The sequence below is a fragment of the Leucopleurus acutus genome (assembly GCF_964270905.1).
Source record: "Leucopleurus acutus genome assembly, chromosome: 16".
In the NCBI taxonomy this organism is placed as follows: Eukaryota; Metazoa; Chordata; class Mammalia; order Artiodactyla; family Delphinidae; genus Leucopleurus; species Leucopleurus acutus.
The window spans coordinates 64,015,798-64,033,557 of record NC_139158.1 but is presented as its reverse complement, the minus strand read 5'-3'; the positions used below and the strand labels follow the sequence as shown (position 1 = coordinate 64,033,557).

General features: G+C 45.7%; 1 protein-coding gene across 1 annotated transcript in view; it reads right to left on the bottom strand.

The window, feature by feature from the left end:
- Positions 1-9,802, bottom strand: part of MMP24 (matrix metallopeptidase 24) — a gene marked incomplete at both ends in the record, with an annotated part of 43,806 nt that extends 34,004 nt beyond the window's left edge. The window contains one exon of the mRNA XM_082858299.1: positions 9,575-9,802. Coding sequence (XP_082714425.1) covers positions 9,575-9,802 — 228 coding nt within the window. The remainder of the gene's footprint in view (positions 1-9,574) is intronic.
- Between the last annotated feature and the right edge of the window lie 7,958 nt (positions 9,803-17,760).

The following is a 17,760-nucleotide window of genomic DNA, read 5'->3' as shown; positions in this document are numbered from 1 at the left end:
CCTAATTCCCGAAACCTGCTATGTTGCCTTACAGGGCAAAGGAGACTTTACAGGTATGATTAAGTTAAGGATCTTCAGGTGGGGAGATTAGCCTGGCTCATCCAGGTGGTCTCAGTGTAATCACAACGGTCCTTATAAGAGGGAGGCAGGACATCAGAGTCAGAGATGGAGACGTCAAGACAGAAGCAGATGTCAGAGTAATGCCATTGTCGAAAGGGGGCCACAAGCCAAGGAATGCAGGCGGCCTCTAGAAGCTGGAAAAGGCAAGGTACGAATTCTCCCCTGCAGCCTCAAGAAATAATGCAGCCCTGCTGACACCTTGATTTTAGTCCCTTTAGTCCCATTTCAAACTTCAGACTGTAAGATAATATTAAATAAGAACTAATAAATTTCAGAACTGTAAGAAAATAAATTTGTATTGTTATAGGCCCCAAAGCTTGTGGTAATTTGTTTCAGTAGCAGTAAGAAGCTAATAGATGAATGTAAAGCATTTAGCAGATCCTGGCACATAGTAAGCATTCTCACAATGTTATTGTCTGTATTTTTCTCCCACACTCTTCAGCAGTACATGGACCACCACCTTTGGTCATTACTGCTGGACCGAATCACTGTGTCCTTTGGTGACTCCTCAGAAATCAGCCTTATCACTGTGGCAGTTCCCTCCAACTCCTGTCCCACCAACACCCCACTTCCTCCTCCACCCACCGAACTGAGGTCTCAGCCTTGCTGCTGAACCCACCTGAGTTATAACTAATTTTTTAAAACTTCAAACGTGAAGGCCTAACCATGGAGGTATCTAGAAAATGCACTCATCAACAAATACTTAGGGATCATCTAATTTAACACGCTTATTTTGCAGAAGAGAAAAATAAAACTCAGGGAGAAATGACTTATCCAAAGTCACAGAGCAAGTTAGTGGAGGAGCTGAAAACGGAGGCTAGTGTCCCTGCCTCCCAGGGAGGGTTCTCTCTGCCATGCTACACCCTCCACGCTAGCTCTGGTTTGCCTCCAAAGGCTGTGTCTTTTTAAATTTTTCGTCTTTTCCCACTCACAGCCAGTCTAAAAAGGGCCCTCAGGATCGCCCACAAATCCCAACTTAGCTTCTTGACAAACACCTTAATGGCACGGCATTGCCTCTTGGCTGCCACCATCTCTCGAGTGGGTGGAAAGTGCACCAGCGGGAATTCCCTGGCGCTCTGCACAGTGTCCTTGGCCCACTCCCAGGAGGCCACCACAAGCCAGATAATCACCATGCCCAGGGAGGTGGTACATTTGGGGTTTTGGATCAGCCAGACACTGGGATGTCTGAGTTTCCCAATTCTGGGGAGGCTTCCTCCCATGGCCAGGAGGGTAGCCATGCGCACATTCACTCTCTGAGAAGCGAGGCACCTTAGTCTTCCTTGCCCTTTCCAGTGCCTTCCTGCAAATCTGCCATCATTTTCTGTCCGATGGGGCTTAACTTATTGATGAGATTTAGAAGAGGGAAGAAGGAAGACAGAGACCGTGGTCAGGCCTTAGTTTCTCAACTGAAATAGGCAGATGGCTGAAGTAGATAACCTCTCAGTAATTATATAAAGTTCTATTACTTTAGCTTAATTGGATTGAGCGTGGAGCTGATCCTCACGGCCAGTCTTAAAGTCTAAGCTCCTCAGCACGGCGCTCGGCAAGCCTCACGGTCTGACGCCAATGCACCTTTCTAGCCTTTCCCTCCGAAGTGTATGCCCCACCCTTCTATTCCCTACCCCAAGTGCCCCCTCCTCTAGCTACTGATCTGCTTCTGTTGCCTGAAAACAGCCTGCAAGTTCCTTCCTCTCTGCCTTTTTTCATTCCCTCTCCCTAGAAGGCCTTTCCCACGTGGATACTGGCCTCTCCCTGATGAACTAATAGATAAATTTCCTCTGAAATGCAACTTGAATGTCACCTCACCTGGGAGGACTATCTCAAGGTTAAATGGACTTCCTCTGTGCTCCCATATGCACCCCTTACTTACAGCATCTTTCATAGTACATTATCAATAGTGGTTTCCATGCCTGTCTCTCCTACTGAGCTCTTCCTCATGGAGCTTACAGCCTGGAGGGGGAGGGAAACATGGAAAGACAAAATGTTTCATTCCAACGGTGATAAGCAAAGGAATAGGAGAAGGTGCTGGGAAAGAAAATGTGTGACAGGAGATCTAGGCTGTGATGTCAGGGATGGCCTCCCAGAGGATGTGACATCTCAGCTGAGACCTGTGTATGAGCAGAAGAGGTGAAGGTGAAGGTCAGATAATGAGTGTCCCAGGAAAAGAATAGCTTATTGAATTCCTGAGATGGGAAGGAGCCTACTTATTAAGAAAAGAGAAAGAAGGCCAGGGCAGCTGGAGTTGACTGAGAAGCTGGTATAAAAGGGAGCAGAGAGGTGGGGAGGACTCGGTGATGCAGGGGCTCAGAGGCCTGATTAAGCAGCCTGGGGGGTTGCTGGGTACGAGGGGCTTGTGACACTATTTGTTCTACTTTTGTGTGTGTTTGAAGTTTTTTCATAATAAAAATTGAGAAGTGGCCATAGTATTGTAATATTAGTTTAGCCTTTACCTTAAAAGCCATTTTAAGCAAGGTGAGAGTGGGAGTCACATACCAGATTTTTTTGTTTAAAAATTAAAAAAAATTAAATATTATAAGCATTCAGAAAGGCATAAAAATAATTTTTAAAAAACCCTTGGATAGGGGCTTCCCTGGTGGCACAGTGGTTGAGAATCTGCCTGCCAATGCAGGGGACATGGGTTCGAGCCCTGGTCTGGGAAGATCCCACATGCCGTGGAGCAACTAAGCCCGTGAGCCACAACTACTGAGCCTGCGCGTCTGGAGCCTGTGCTCCACAACAAGAGAGGCCGCGATAGTGAGAGGCCCGCGCACCGTGATGAAGAGTGGCCCCCGCTTGCCACAAGAGAAAGCCCTTGCACAGAAACGAAGACCCAACACAGCCAAAAATAAAAACAACAACAACAACAACAAAAAAACCTTGGATAATCACCAACCGGCTTTGTTAAATCTTGACTTTTGCCATATTTGCTTCAGATATAACTGGCCCCTGCATAGATTTGTTTATTTATTTAAATTTATTTATTTATTTATTTTTTACTGGAGTAAAATTGCCTTACAATGTTGTGTTAGTTTCTGCCACACAGTGAAGTGAATCAGCCATACGCATACACACATCCCCTCCCTCTTGGACCTCCCTCCCACCCACGCCTTCTACCCCACCCATCTAGGTCGTCACAGAGCACCTAGATTTATTTTTAAAAGGTCACTCTGGCTGCCGTGGGAAGAAGGATTAGAGGCAGGCAAGAGAGGCGGATCAGGTGGGAAGTTTCTGGAATCCAGGTGAGACAGGATGGAAGTTTAGACTAAAGTAGAGGCAACAGTGGTGAAGAGAAGCGGCCACAGGGAAGATCTGTTCAGGAGGTGGAAGTGCTGGGCTGGCGGCTGATTCTACTGAGGCAGGTGAGAGGAAGACCAGCTGAAGGATGGCTCTTTCTGGTCCAGTGCTTTTGGGGCACAGAGAATGGTATGCATGTGAGCGTTTGTGGTACAGAAGTGAGTTTTAAAATTATTATTGCTGGGACTTCCCTGGTGGTCCAGTGGGTAAGACTGCACTCCCAGTGCAGGGGGCCCAGGTTCAATCCCTCATTGGGGAACTAGGTCCTGCATGCATGCCGCAACCGAGAGTCTGCGTGCTGCAACAAACATCCCACGTGCCACAACTAAAGATCCCACGTGCTGCAACTAAGGCCTGGCGTAGCAAAATAAATAAATAAATTTAAAAAATTATTGCTAACAGAGTTGTTAATAACTATGCCTTGCTTTTCTTTACCTACTTTGCTATAAGAACGTGTCTGATTTTTGAGAAAATATTATCTTTTATAAATGTGACTTTGCTGTTATCCTATAGATCATCAAAGCCTAGTTCCAAGTTGCCCTTGAAAATGAATGCATGGAGTAATGATGAAGAAAAACCAGGGAAGGACTTGAACGAAATTGATCCTGAGGGCCAGTGAAACCAAATTATTTGTTCCAGAATTGCTCAGCTGGGGAGGGCCAGAGCTGGGGTGCACAACTTTTATCCACACACTAGAACAGGTATACAGACCTGAGTTGTGTGAAGAAAGCTAAAAGCACCCAGGGCATCAGCCAGCTCCCAGAACAACTCAGAACAGGCCTCGGTGCCTCCGTCCCCTCAACACGGCTCTGAGAATCTGAACAGGTCACTTCTCTGCTTAGAAACCTTTCATGATTCCTCTCAGTCTTTGGACAAAAGCCAATTTCACAGTCTGCTCTCAGCCTCCCTTTCCAGCCTCTTCTCAAACACTCTTACTGGAAATAGCAATAACTCAAGGCCTCAGGCACATCAAATCCTCTACCATTTCCTAAATACGCCCTGCACGTGTGTGGATCCTTGGTTCATGTTTTCCTTCCCTCTGGACTGCCCCACTCACCGTTCTTTGTCCGTTTCCTCCCTCAAAGGTTCATCTTCGATACCAACCTTCTTCCTAGAACATTCCCTAACTTCCCCAACCCCATCTCCCCCCCCTTTGGTGCTTCCCCAGACCTTTAAACCTCTAGCATACATTGATTTTTCTTCAAAACAGGTACGGACTTTTGCGTGCCAAGCACTATGAAGGAAGTTGGTGGGGGACACAGATGATACAATCGATTTTAAAATATTTATCAAGTATCTAGAATGTGCCAGGCACTGTGCTAGGTCCTGAGGAGTCATTGGCTGCAGTCTATGAAGAATTGCTTCCTCTGATTTTGAGTCTAAACTATACCATATCATAAGGCTAGGTTTAATCTCTAAGATTAATCTCTCTGGTACAACTATAATTTACATTTATTTGCTCTAAAACTACCTCTTTCAATGACTGGAGTGGGATATACCTGAAAGTGGAGGAGATTAGCTAAAAGGCTATTACAATAATCCAGAATAGGACAGTTTCATATATAGGGAAAACCTCAGATCTAGGACAGAAAACCCAGCTTCTGGTCCTCGCTTTACTGTTTATTAGCTCCATATGGGTCTCTGGACAATGTGTGGCCAAGCCACATCATCTCTCTGAGTCTCCGTTTCCTCCTCTATAAAATGAGGACAACATCTTCCTAGTCCACCTCATGGTGTTGTTGCCAGGATCAAGTGGGGCCAGGCACATGAAAGCATCTGGAAAATGCAAAGTGCTTTACAGATATGAGGCTATTAATGTGATAGGAAAAACATAGTAGTAATAAGAGAAAATGATTTAAAAATGCAGCAGAGTAGACTCAGGTTAGGTAAAAGGAAGAACTTCCTAAGAGTGAGAATTTTTTTTCAGACAAGAATGAAGATATATTGGAGGCCATGATCACATTGAAATACATTTTTGGCTTGGGAGTCTGTTAGTGCTTCTTAATAGGCCTACCCCACCCCTAAACTCATTTAGGGCTCTAACTTTCCTTGACTACAGGTGCAAACTGAGGAACTTTCTCCATCTGCCCAGAGCAGACCCCTCAAAACCAGTCTACAGAGCAGGAATCCATTAAGCCCTGGGTCCTGGAGTCACGCTCTGTCACTCATGTGGCCTGTGCTGATTGGCTTGTCTCTTTCTGCCTATACTGACCTTCCTCAGAATCAAATTGGAAGTTAGGAGGGCCAAAAATCTATTCATGGGGCATTCTACTCAGCTAATAATAAGAGAAAGAGATGCTTTAAATAAACCAAACACAGGAAGCCAATTAGAGAATCAGTGGGACCCCTCAATGTGCAAACTACAAAAGAAAGACTCAAGAAAGCAAAGGAGAAAACAGATTGAACAAATTTGGGGGGGGGGCTTTGTCTTTTGGTAATAAAAGATCAGAAATATGAAATCAAAGCCAAAGACAGTGAAAACGCTTTCAACCAAGAAGTCAGGAAACCAGGGAAAAGTTCTAGTTCTGAATCACCTACTGTCAGGCTTAGTGACCTTGGGCAACTCACTTATGGCAATTTACGAAGTATCTGTTAAGTATCTGTTAAGTGCGCTTACTTAGGGATCTCTAAGGTCACCCGTACCCTAATTCTAACCCATACATTAACACTAACCAGTACCCTAACACGTACCCTAACCCTAACCCGTTGTCGTACCCTAACCTGTACCCTAAACCGTACCTCTCAATTCCTCTCTATTGTATATCACTACCACTTGATGACAGCCTATATGAAAGAACTCAAGGGTGTCATTGTGGAACCACTGACAAGCGGAATAGCCTCTATTTTCATTGAAGGAAGGACAGGCAGGCAATGAGTTTTATCCCTAAGAAGGGTTTTAGAAGGCACCTTGAGACCACATGCCCATGAGTGTCTATTTCAGATGCATGTAACTTTTTGGCCTAAAGGATGAAGAGAAGAATCATTGGATGCTTTCTGAGTAATTAACAACGAACATTGAGAGTTGAGGACTGTGCTGGATCTAAAACCATAAAGCACTTTGGTTGGGGAAGGCCCTGCCTAAGAACCACAACCCTTTTCCTGAAAATAATGTTTAAGTATTAAAAAAAAAAAATTAAATGACAAGCTGGCTGGAGCTGCCTCAAAGTGCTCTTCTGAGAAGAGAGAAATAAATGCCTAGAGAAGTCAGGGAGAGTTTCCTAGAGAGGCAGGGCTTGAGCTGGAACTTTAAGAAAGGAGGCAGATGGATGGGGGGAGGTACAGCATGTGTAAATGTCCAGGGAAACATGGGGAGCTTATCTTAGGATAAAGGAGAGACAAGCTTGTCTGGAGTAAGGATGTGTATGGATGAGCAGGGGGAAAGGCAGCTTCTAGTGAGGCGGTAGGGTGGAGTCAGACTGCAGAGGCCTTAAAAGATAGAGAGAGGACTAAGCAACGTTATCTTCTCGCTGAAAGGCATCAATATTTCTATAAGGTTTCAATCACATGATCCACTAGGATTCAATGAGGGGATAATAGTGTGCAAATTATCCACAGAAGGAGTGGATATAATTATCTTTCAGAAAGTTTTGGACAATATATTAGAAATGGAAAATGGAGACACCATGGAACTGAGGGTGATGAGGGCCTGAGAACTCAGAGAGAAAATGGTAGAAGGAAATAAACAATAGAAGGCAATAAATTAATAGGTGGAAATAAATAAATAGATGGAGCTGGTCACATCTCTAAATGAAAGGAGATTAAGAATGCAGGGGTCCCCAAGAGACCATGCTGGGATCCGTCTGATTTCAATTTTTTATCAGTGATCCAGAAGACGTAGAGCAAAGTGAAAATTTCAGGACCGCAGATCATACTAAGCCCTTTCAGGTAGGGACATGCTCTGCCAAAGGAGGGGGGGGGGGAGAGAGAGAGAGCTGAAGGAAGGTACTGAGTGGGACACAAAATGGAAGCTAAATGTCAACGTGGGAAATGTAAGGTAACAATGTACTCCGGTAAGGATAATACACAGATAGGGTGCTGTGCTCCAGGCTATCAGTTTTGACCCAGGAAAGGGATCGGGGAGCTACTGCAGATTGTTTCCTAAAGGCAGTGTCCTAATGTGTTGGGATCAGGAAGGCTGACAAAAAGATAGGCAGAAGCAGGAAGGGACCTAAAAAATCAAAGAGGAAATCATCCTCCTTTGTGTAAGATGACAAGGTCCCATATCTGGGGAGAATGGTCAGGTTGACATCCATTGAAAGTTAGGAGCCAACGATATCTAGAAAAGGATAATTAAAATGATTCATGAGGATGAATGTGACTATTCTAGAGGTGGCCTATTATAAGGGGGAAACAAGTATGAAAAGACAAAGGCTGAGAGAGGTGGAATAATCAAAGCCTATAAAACTGATAAAGATAAGGGTAGCATTACCTTCTCTCCCAATCCTAACATATTCAACCAAAAAGCCTCCTCTTAATGCTTGAAATATCATAGGAATAAAAGGGTTTCAGAGTTGAGATCATTTAGCCCTATCTCTTTGTATTAGAGATGGTAAAATTCAGGCTTAGAGAGGGCAAGGAAATGGCTCAAGGTCACAGAAGCCACCAGGAGCCAAGGTAGGATTAGAAGCCCAGGCCTCCTAAATCCCAGGCTAGGGTCTTTCAGCCTCACCCTGTGCATTCAGGAAGACTAAAGGAATCCTACTTTTTATAGGGTATAAACTCATGAAATGCATTACTTTGAGAGGAAATAAAGCTGAAAACACAAACAAGCTAGGGAAAGTTTTCACTAAAAGTCAACAGCAATTATAAGGCATTTGGAAGAAAACTACCAGCAGGACTAGAGACTTTCTACACACCCTAATTTGGGGGGGATCATGTACCCCTCTGAGAGTCTGAAGAAATCGAGGGATCCTCTCCAAGAAAAACCCATTTGCACATACGAACACAATTTTACACAAGATTTCAGACTCCCTGAGTCCCATGCCCAATTAAGAATTCCTGTTCTGACAGATTCTTCTGAACAAATAGATTGCTTCAACAAACACACTCCATCTCTTACAATAAGTGAGGCAATCACTCTGATATTCCTCAGCAAAAAAAACACTGTCTCAACGTCACTTATCAGAACTGCAGACCTGCGGGTTGCAAGAGACCAGAGATATTACCTAGTCTAACTGCCCCCCGCTCCCCTTGTGTGACATAGGATAATGTCATGGTTAAATATGTGGAGACTACAGTCGGCCTGCCTAGGTTAGAATCCCAACTCCATTACTCACTAGCTGTGTGATCTTGGGCAAGTTACTTAGTTCTCTGAGTCTGTATCCTCATCTGTAAAATGAGGAAAATAATTACAAATATCTCGTAGCGTAGTTACGAGGATTAAACGCGATAATTCACATAAAACTCAGCACCAGACCTGGCACATAGTGAGTGCTCAGTCGATGCTAGCTGGCATTATTGTTATTATTATGCTTGTATCCAGGCAGATATTATGCATGCATCCATCCAGTCCCCTCCTGGAGCTTTTGCTTGCACATGTCTGCGATGAGCAGCTCCGATTGTTACAAACTTCTTCTCATGTTGAGCGAAATTCGCCTTCTTGCGACCCTTACCCCCACCCCGTTGGCCCTAGTTCTGTCCTGCGGGGCCACGCAGAGCAAGGCCGTCCTTCCTCCACGTGACAGCCCTTCAGATACGAAGACAGTGATCGAGTCCTTCCCCCGTCCCCTGCCGCCCTCCCTGCCCCCCGCTCCCCCCCGCCCTGTCCTCTCGTCTCCAGCTTGAACATCCTCGGGTCCTTCTCCCAAACCACAACAGACTGGCTGCGCTTACTATTTACTCCCAGGCGTTGTACGGCTTCCCTCACACATAGTCAGGCAGGCCACACGCCACACCGCCACAGTTCCGACCCTCCCGCTCCGCCCCCGCCCGCTGCCCCTGTCCGCGGTGCTGAAGCGGCTCCGGGCCCCCGCGGGCCTGGCGCGGCCCTTCCCAGCCCCCGCCCTGGGCCGCTAGCCCGGACTCCCGGCGCAGACCCCCGGCACTCCACCTCTGCGCCCCGGGCGGCCGGCGCGGCCCGGCCCAGGCCCGGCCCCGGCGCCGCCCCCCGCCCTGCCCGGAGGTCCCGAACCCCCGCCCCGGCCCGACGCGCCAGCCCCACCTGCCCGGCGAAGGGCGCCTCCGCCTCGGCCGCCCGCGCCGCCCGGTCCCCGGCCCCCGCCGCCGCCGCCGCCGCCGCCGCCGCCCGCGCGGCGCCCGGGAGGCAGCAGAGCGCGGGCAGCAGCAGCAGCAGCCGCTCCGGGGCCCGCCAGAGGCTCCAGCGCGGGGCCAGGCCTGGCGGCGGCAGCGACAGCCCCGGCGCGGCGCGGCCGCCCCGGCTCTTCGGCATCCCGGCGGCGGGGCCCGGCCGCCCGGCTGCGATGGCGGCGGCGGCGGCGGCGGCGGCGGCTCCGGCCGGGTCCTCCCGCTGCAGCCGCTGCGGAGCCGCCGAGTCACCGCGCCGCGGACACGCGCCCGGCCCGCCTGTCTTCGCCGCCGCCGCCGCCGCCGCCTCGGCAGCCAGCGCGCCCCCGCCTCCGCGCGCCGCGCCCTGGCGGGGGACGGCCAGGGGCGCGGGGGCAGCACCCAGGCGGGACCCGCGGAGCCGGCGGCTCCGGCCCAGCCCGGAGACACTGGCCGAGGAACGACCCTGGGGTGGGAGTCGCAGAGGCCAAAAGACCCGCTCTGGAGGCAGGGTCCAAAGGGGTGGAACTGGAGGAGGGGGGCCTGAGTGGCAGCCCAGGGGGAGGGGGAAGAAGCTAAATAAATAATCCTAGAAATAGAACCACGCCGCGGCTCTGGGAGAGGATATCCGGGGTTGGGGGTCCGAAGCCAAAGGCATAGTCCTGGGGTAGAGGGTCTGAGGCGGGACACTGCAGAAGGGGGTCTGGGCCTGGGGGAGGGGAATGAGGACCTGCCCTGGGGTAATGGTGAGGTTGGAGGGAATGAGCTGAAGAAATAGTCCTGGAGGAGAGAGTCTGAGAGGGTGGCAGTGGAGAAGGGAGGGCAGGGAGAGTGAGAAACTAAAGAATAAACCCAAGGAGCATTTCAGGGGGGTAGCCCTGGAGACAACAGGTAAAATTAAGGTGAAGCTCGTTCTCTTACCCCCAGAGGGAGAGACATCAACCAGTTGGGAAGATCATCTTTCATCCAAAACAACCCATATTTATTGAACACTTTCTATATATATGTAGGGCTCTGGGCTACTTGGGATACCAAAAAAAAAAAAAAAAAAGAGGCTGATTCCCTGAAGTGTAGATGTTTACAGCTTGGTGAGAAAACATAAGTACAAAGAAACACCAAGTGTCAAAAAGCATACAGGCAGGTGCTCCAGGGATCAGAGGAGGCTTGATGGGGGACTGGAGAAGTCAGGACAGGCAGTAGGGGTTGGGTGGTGGCAACTCTAGCTAAGCCTTGAAGGAAAGGCCAGATTTAGACAAGGGAAGGGGAATGGAGAGGGCATGATGTCAGGTAGGAAGATGAGGGTGTATATGTGTACAAGACATGTGTACAAGACATGGCTGGGGCAGTAGATCTGTTTCTCTGAAGCACAGTGTTCCCATAGGAAAGTGCTGGGATGTAGGGAAATAGTCTAAGACTGTAAACCCTAGGAAAATGAATTTGGGTTATGTTCTGAAGGGAAATGGGAGTGGTTGTGATTGAAGGTTTTTTTGAGCAAGATGGTGTGTGGAAAATGATGTTTTATGGTTACCTGGTAATTTGGAGGTGTGGAAAGGGAACAGGCTTTAGAGTCAGATCTATGTTCAAATCTCTTGGCTCTGTTCATTCTTATAAAATGATGCTGATATTACTGCATAAGGTTGCTGTAAGGTTGAAGTGCTTAGCACTTAATAGATGTTCCTTATTAGTTCCCCTCCCAGTATATAGAATAATGACCAGAGGAGGCAAAGAGATTAGTTGGGAGATTACTGCAACCTTCTGCATACAAGGAAATGATGATAACAAACATAATTAGCATTTATTGAATGTCTACTATGTATCGAGCACTGGGTTAAGCCCTTTACTGTATTATATCTCATTTAACCACGACTCATAAGTGGCAGAACTGAAGCAATCTGACCTCAGAACCTAATTTTGTTTTTTAAGGGTGGCAGAAAAAAAAAAAGAGCCAAATTTAAGACACATTGGGCAAAGAAGAAGAGGGAAAGGAGTTTGGAGTAATGGCAAGTCCAGAAAGATGGGTGGTGGTGTCTTCACAGAAATGACGTTGTCATAAGGAGGAACAAGCTTGAGGGAATTGACAAAGGCTTTGCTTTTAGGCTTGCTGAGCTTGAGGTGACCACAAGATCCCTGAGATGGGTACAGCAATGAGTTCAGAGGAGGGTGGAGAATAGGTATTTTGGAAACATTCAGGTCAATATGATAGCTGAAACTGAAAGATAGGAGTAGGAAAGAGCAAAAGCCTGAGGGCCCCCTGTTGAGACATGTTCAGTTTAAAGAGTGGTCAAAACGATTGAGGAATCAGGGTTATGGAGTATACAGGAAGGGGGAGAAACGTTTCAAGGAGAGGGAGAGGGGTTGGCAGTGTCAGGGAAATCAGAGATGAAAGAGTGCATCCACACCATTGAATTGAACAGCTCACAGTCTAGGAGGGAGACAGACATAAGCAAATCATTTTGGTTACATAATAAATTATGGCAGTGATGAGAACAAAGTGTTATGGAAACATTGAGGAAAGAGCAACAAACTGCTCAAAGTTAGAAAATTTGAGAGAGGGTATATTCCAGAAGGAGGAAATAGTACATTCAAAGAGTGAAAGGAAGCAGACTGGACTGAGCATCTAAGAATAAGATCTGTCTTATTCATATCCTTACTCCTAATGCCAAATGCTCATTGAACTGCTAATGAGAATGTAAGGCTCAAGTGGTAGTGGCCATGAGCCAGCTACCAAAGGTGGTAGATGTGAGTGGCTGTAGGTAATTGATGATAAAGAAGGAAGAGGTTGGATGCTTATAAAATGTAACCCTAAGGTAGGTCCCTAGTAGGAAAATCTAGAGAGCATTGTAAAGCCAGCCGAAGAGGAGGTTTAGCAGGCTTCAGAGTAACAGCCTAAGATGGAATCACTAGGGCGCTGACTTCTCTTTTCTCCTCTTCCAGGGAAAAAGCACTGGACTTAGAGTCAGAAACCTGGATTCAACATTGGCTGTCACTAATTTGTAGTGCATCTTTGGGCAAGTCGTTTCATCTCTTTGAGCCTTGGTTTCCTCATTTGTAAAGTAAAACTAATGACTCCGCCCTCTCCACTTCATGGGGAGGACCATGTGAATGTCTGGGATTCAGTTTGTAAACTATATAGTTAACTGAGCCGATGTTAGGAAAAAGTTAGATATTGATAATCTTATCAAGAATCATTATTTATATCAGTGCCAGAGCTCCCTGTAGGGAAACTGGAACCCCCTCTTCCCTTTACCTCCTTTCTTATTTCTTTATTCAACAAATATTTATGAAATATCTTTTGGGTGTTAGCTGGGCTGGGGGATATAAAGGAGATTAAGTTATAGTTGCTTCCTTTAGAAAGATAGTCATTTGGGGAGATAGACACTTAAATAGACACCAAGAAGATAACGTGGTATGTGCTATAAGAGAGAAGAGAAAACTATTATGGGAGTAGAGAGGAGGGAACAACTGTCTAGAGCTGTCAGGAGGTGAGATGGGCCTTGAATGACCAGCAGGGATTTGCTGGGTAGAGTGAGAAGGGAACTATATACACAAAGGTGTGGATATATATGAATGCCACGCTAAGGAGTTTGGACTTCATGTTCTAAGCCAGCAGTTCTCAAAGTGTGGTCCTGACCCTTTTAGTGGGTCTGTGAGATCAAAACTATTTTCCTAATAATACTAAGACATTATTTTTTTAACTCTCATTTTCTTATGAGTAGACTGTGTGATTGTCCAGAGGCTTTATGACATGTCACGACAGATTGACTGCAGAAGTAGACATAAGAAGACATCTATCTTCTATTTTTTTTTTTTTTTTTTGCGCTACGCGGGCCTCTCACTGTTGTGACCTCTCGTGTTGTGGAGCACAGGCTCCGGACGTGCAGGCTCAGTGGCCATGGCTCACGGGCCCAGCCACTCCGCGGCATGTGGGATCTTCCCGGACCAGGGCACGAACCCGTGTCCCCTGCATTGGCAGGCAGACTCTCAACCACTGCGCCACCAGGGAAGCCCTATTTTTTTTCTTTTTTTTGAGATTTGTGGGAGTTTTCTTTTTTTAAAAATTTAATTAATTAATTTATTTTTGCCTGCATTGGGTCTTTGTTGCTGCACGTGGGCTTTCTCTAGTTGTGGTGAGCGGGGGCTACTCTTTGTTGTGGTGCGCGGGTTTCTCACTGCAGTGGTTTCTCTTGTTGCAGAGCGTGGTCTCTAGGTGTGTGGGCTTCAGTAGCTGTAGCACACGGGCTCAGTAGTTGTGGCTCACCAGCTCTACAGCGCAGGCTCAGTGGTTGCGGTGCACGGGCTTAGTTTCTCCGTGGCATGTGGGATCTTCCCGGACCAGGGCTCGAACCCATGTCCCCTGCATTGGCAGGCTGATTCTTAACCATTGTGCCACCAGCGAAGTCCTATCTTCTATTAAGTCAGACTTTAAACAGGTTTTTCAAGACTGTAAAACAATACCACTCTTCTCACTAAATTTTTTGTTTTGTTTTGGAAAATATAGTTATTTTTCATAAAAATGTTATTTATGTTGATGCATTTATCATTTTAAGTGAATTAATATGTAAATATTTTTAAATGTCTTAGCTTTGATTTTTAGTGTGGTAATTGTCAATAGATATAATCTACATATTCTAGGTGCTGGGATAGCGCAGTCGACAAATCAAATCAAACGCGCCACTTTCATGGAACTTATACTAGGTGTGACAGAAAACAAGCAAAATAATTAATATATATAGTATGTTAAATAGTAACAGCTGTTGAGAAAAGCAGGGAACTAGGATATGAAAGCTGAAAGCTGTGTGTGTGTGTGTGTGTGTGTGTGTGTGTAATTTTGGATCGAATAACCAGGGAAAACCTCAGGAAGAAGGCGTGTTTTCAGTAAAGAACTGAAGGAACAAGAAGGGAGTGGATCATGCAGCCATCTGAGAGAAATGAATTCAGAAGAGGGAACAGCAAGTGAAAACGTTCTGGGACAAGAGCATGCCTGGGAGGTTTGAGGAGCATCTTGGAGACCAGTGTTGTTGGAGTGGAAGAAGGTTGAGGGTATTAGAAGATGAGGGTTATGGAGGGAAGGGGTGCTCTCCCTGAGAGAGAAAGACAATAGAAGCTTTTGAGAACTGAAGAGACATCTTCTGACTTACCTTTAACAGAAGCACTTTGGTTGCTGCTGAGAACAAGTGAAAAGTCATAAGCAGAAAGGCCAGCTAGGAGGCTATTGCAGTAATCCATCAGGTGCAAGATGATGGTGGCTTGGACCCAAGTCCAAGTGGGGATAGTGAGATGTAGTTGGATTCTTAATAGATTTTGAAAGTAGAGTTGACCAAACATACACTGTATGGGATATGAGGTACTAGAAAAAGAAGGGACTTCCCTGGTGACACAGTGGTTGAGAATCCGCCTGCCAATGCAGGGGACACAGGTTCAAGCCCTGGTCTGGGAGGATCCCACATGCGGTAGAGCAACTAAGCCCATGCACCACAATTACTGAAGCCCGCACACTCTAGGGCCCGTGTGCCGCAACTACTGAGCCTGCGTGCTGCAACTACTAAAGCCCGAACGCCTAGAGCCCGTGCTCCGCAACAAGAGAAGCCACTGCAATGAGAAGCCCATACACCGCAACGAAGAGTAGCCCCCACTAGCCGCAACTCGAGAAAGCCCGCATAGCCAAAAATAAAAATAAATAAAATAAGTAAATTTTTATAAAAGAGAGAAAACGTGAATAGAGCAGAGTGAAGTTCTGATTTGGGGTCTGAAAGGAAGTATAGATGGGAGGCTGGAGAGCACGATCCAGTTCAGGAAGACTTCTTGATTTCTCTCCTTCCTCTGAATTCCTATTAGAGCAGCTGACATTTAATGAGGGCTTATTATGTGCAAAGCAATTTATCTTTGTTACATCACTTAATCTTCACAGTTATCCTATGAGACAGATTCCAAAGAAAGGGTGAGAGGAGAAGCTATTTACCCAATGATACATCTAGAAAACGGCAAAAGTGGGAATAAAGCCCAAGTGTCTGACACTAAAGTTTATGTCCTTATCTGCTTGTTCTTTTGTTCATTCATTAGTCACCTCAAAAATTCTATAAACATTATTAAGCAGCCATTCTGGAAGGTACTGTGGTGAGTGAGACTGTCTTCAGGTAAAAGAGCTAAGACCTGAGCACACATAAGATGTGACAAATAACCACAACACATTACAACATCCTATAGGATTTCAGAGGGAGTGAAGTCACTCTGGCTGGGGAAAATCAGAGATCAAGGAAGGCTTCCAAAAGGAATAGCATTTGAGATGAGCCTATTTAACCAAGTAATATGTTTAAAACTAATTGTTTTATATGCAATATACACTGAACATTACCACACATGTGTTTAAAAGTTATAAGCAATGGAAGACTGTGAAGTTTTAATTGGCAGAAAATAGGGGTGAAGGCATGGAGGAAGGAAAGGGTCTGATTGTTCAGGATGTAGAGAAGCCCCAGTTCAATCCCCTGCCTCTGTCTAAGAATCCAGCCTCAAATGACTCCAAGGTATTTTCCACTTAGATTTTTTTTCCCTTAAGAACATCCTCAAAGTGATGTGCATTCAATAAAACACACTCAGTCATTTAAGAAAATGACAAAGTATTTTATGAACTGTTAGGAAATTATTTCCAAAATGTGATGTTAAATGAAAAAAAGGAAGGTGCAGGATACTGGTTATGGTATGCTACTATTTACGCAATAATGGGAAGAAAAGAGTGTGTGTGTGTGTGTGTGTGTGTGTGCACGCGCATGTGTGTGTGCATTTACTTGTTTACATGTCAAATATGGAAGGATACCCAGGGCACTGATAACAGTGGATACCTTCCCGGAGAGGAACTATGTGGCTTGAGGACAGGGTGAGAGCTCCCTGTATACCTCTATGATTTTTTAACCATGTGAATATATTATCTATTAAAAAAATACATAAATATAAGTTGAACTTTTGAAAAAGTAAGTGTATTAGTCTCTAAAGGAAATTCCCTGAAAAGAGGGCATTTATTACGGTATGATATAAGCAAAAGCAGTTCACTTAGGTGGGCAGTTTCAAAAATTCAGGCCTTAATTTGTTTGGCCAAAAAAAATAACAGAAATAAAGTAAAAAAAAAAAAACAGTAAAATATTTATTATTAATTTTCTTAACGTAAGACAGCTCTTTAGAAACCATGAAGCAAAGGACCTATTACCCAGTTCAAAAATGACAAAGGATAAAATGGGCTTCATGTAAACAGAAATATGGACTTATATTCTTTGTTCTAAAGTCCGACCTTATTTGTAATCAAAGAAAGGCAAATTGGAACAATGAGCTATTGCTTTCTCACCCACGAGACTGCAAATATCAAAAAGTTGAATATTACAGAGTGTTAAAGAGGGCACGATTAAACTACTTTGAGAAGGGATATAAACTGGTAGACTTGCTTTGGAGCACAAATTAGCCATGCCTTTCAACCTTGAAAATGAGCGTACCTTTGACTCATCAGTTCTAATTTTGAGAATATATCCTAGACAGATAATCTTTGCATATGTACACAGACAGATGTACAAACTAATTCACTGCAGCATTCTTTGTAATTACAAAAGATCAAAATCGACCTAAATATTTTCCAACTGGGGAAACTGCTACATCCAAACAGAGAAACACTAGGTAGGTGTTGAAAAGAACAGTGTGCATCTATATTACTGTTATGACAAGATTAATTTATCCCCCTCATTATCTCCTATTTGGGCTACAGTGTCCTGACAGGTTTCCCTGCCTTTATCTTGCCCCCTCGCAGGACCTGCTATGTAATTTGCACGCCCAGTGCAAAATGAAATTTCAGGGCCCCTTGTTTAAAAAATATTACGAATTCCAAGATGATGACAGCAGAGCATTAAAACAAGTGCGGGGACCCTTCTAAGTGCAGGGCCCTGTGTGACTGCCGAGGTCACATGCCCGTGAAGCTGGCTTTGTTCTTGGAGTGCCAACTTAGACACTGGCTGCCGAAGTGGCATGCTGCTTCCTCTGCCTCCCACATCTTTCCCCCACCAGCTGATGTACTACATGCCTGTCAAGAAATAACTCAAATGCTTTGAGAAGTTTTCTTTGACCCTCTCACCCAAGACACTCTTTCTT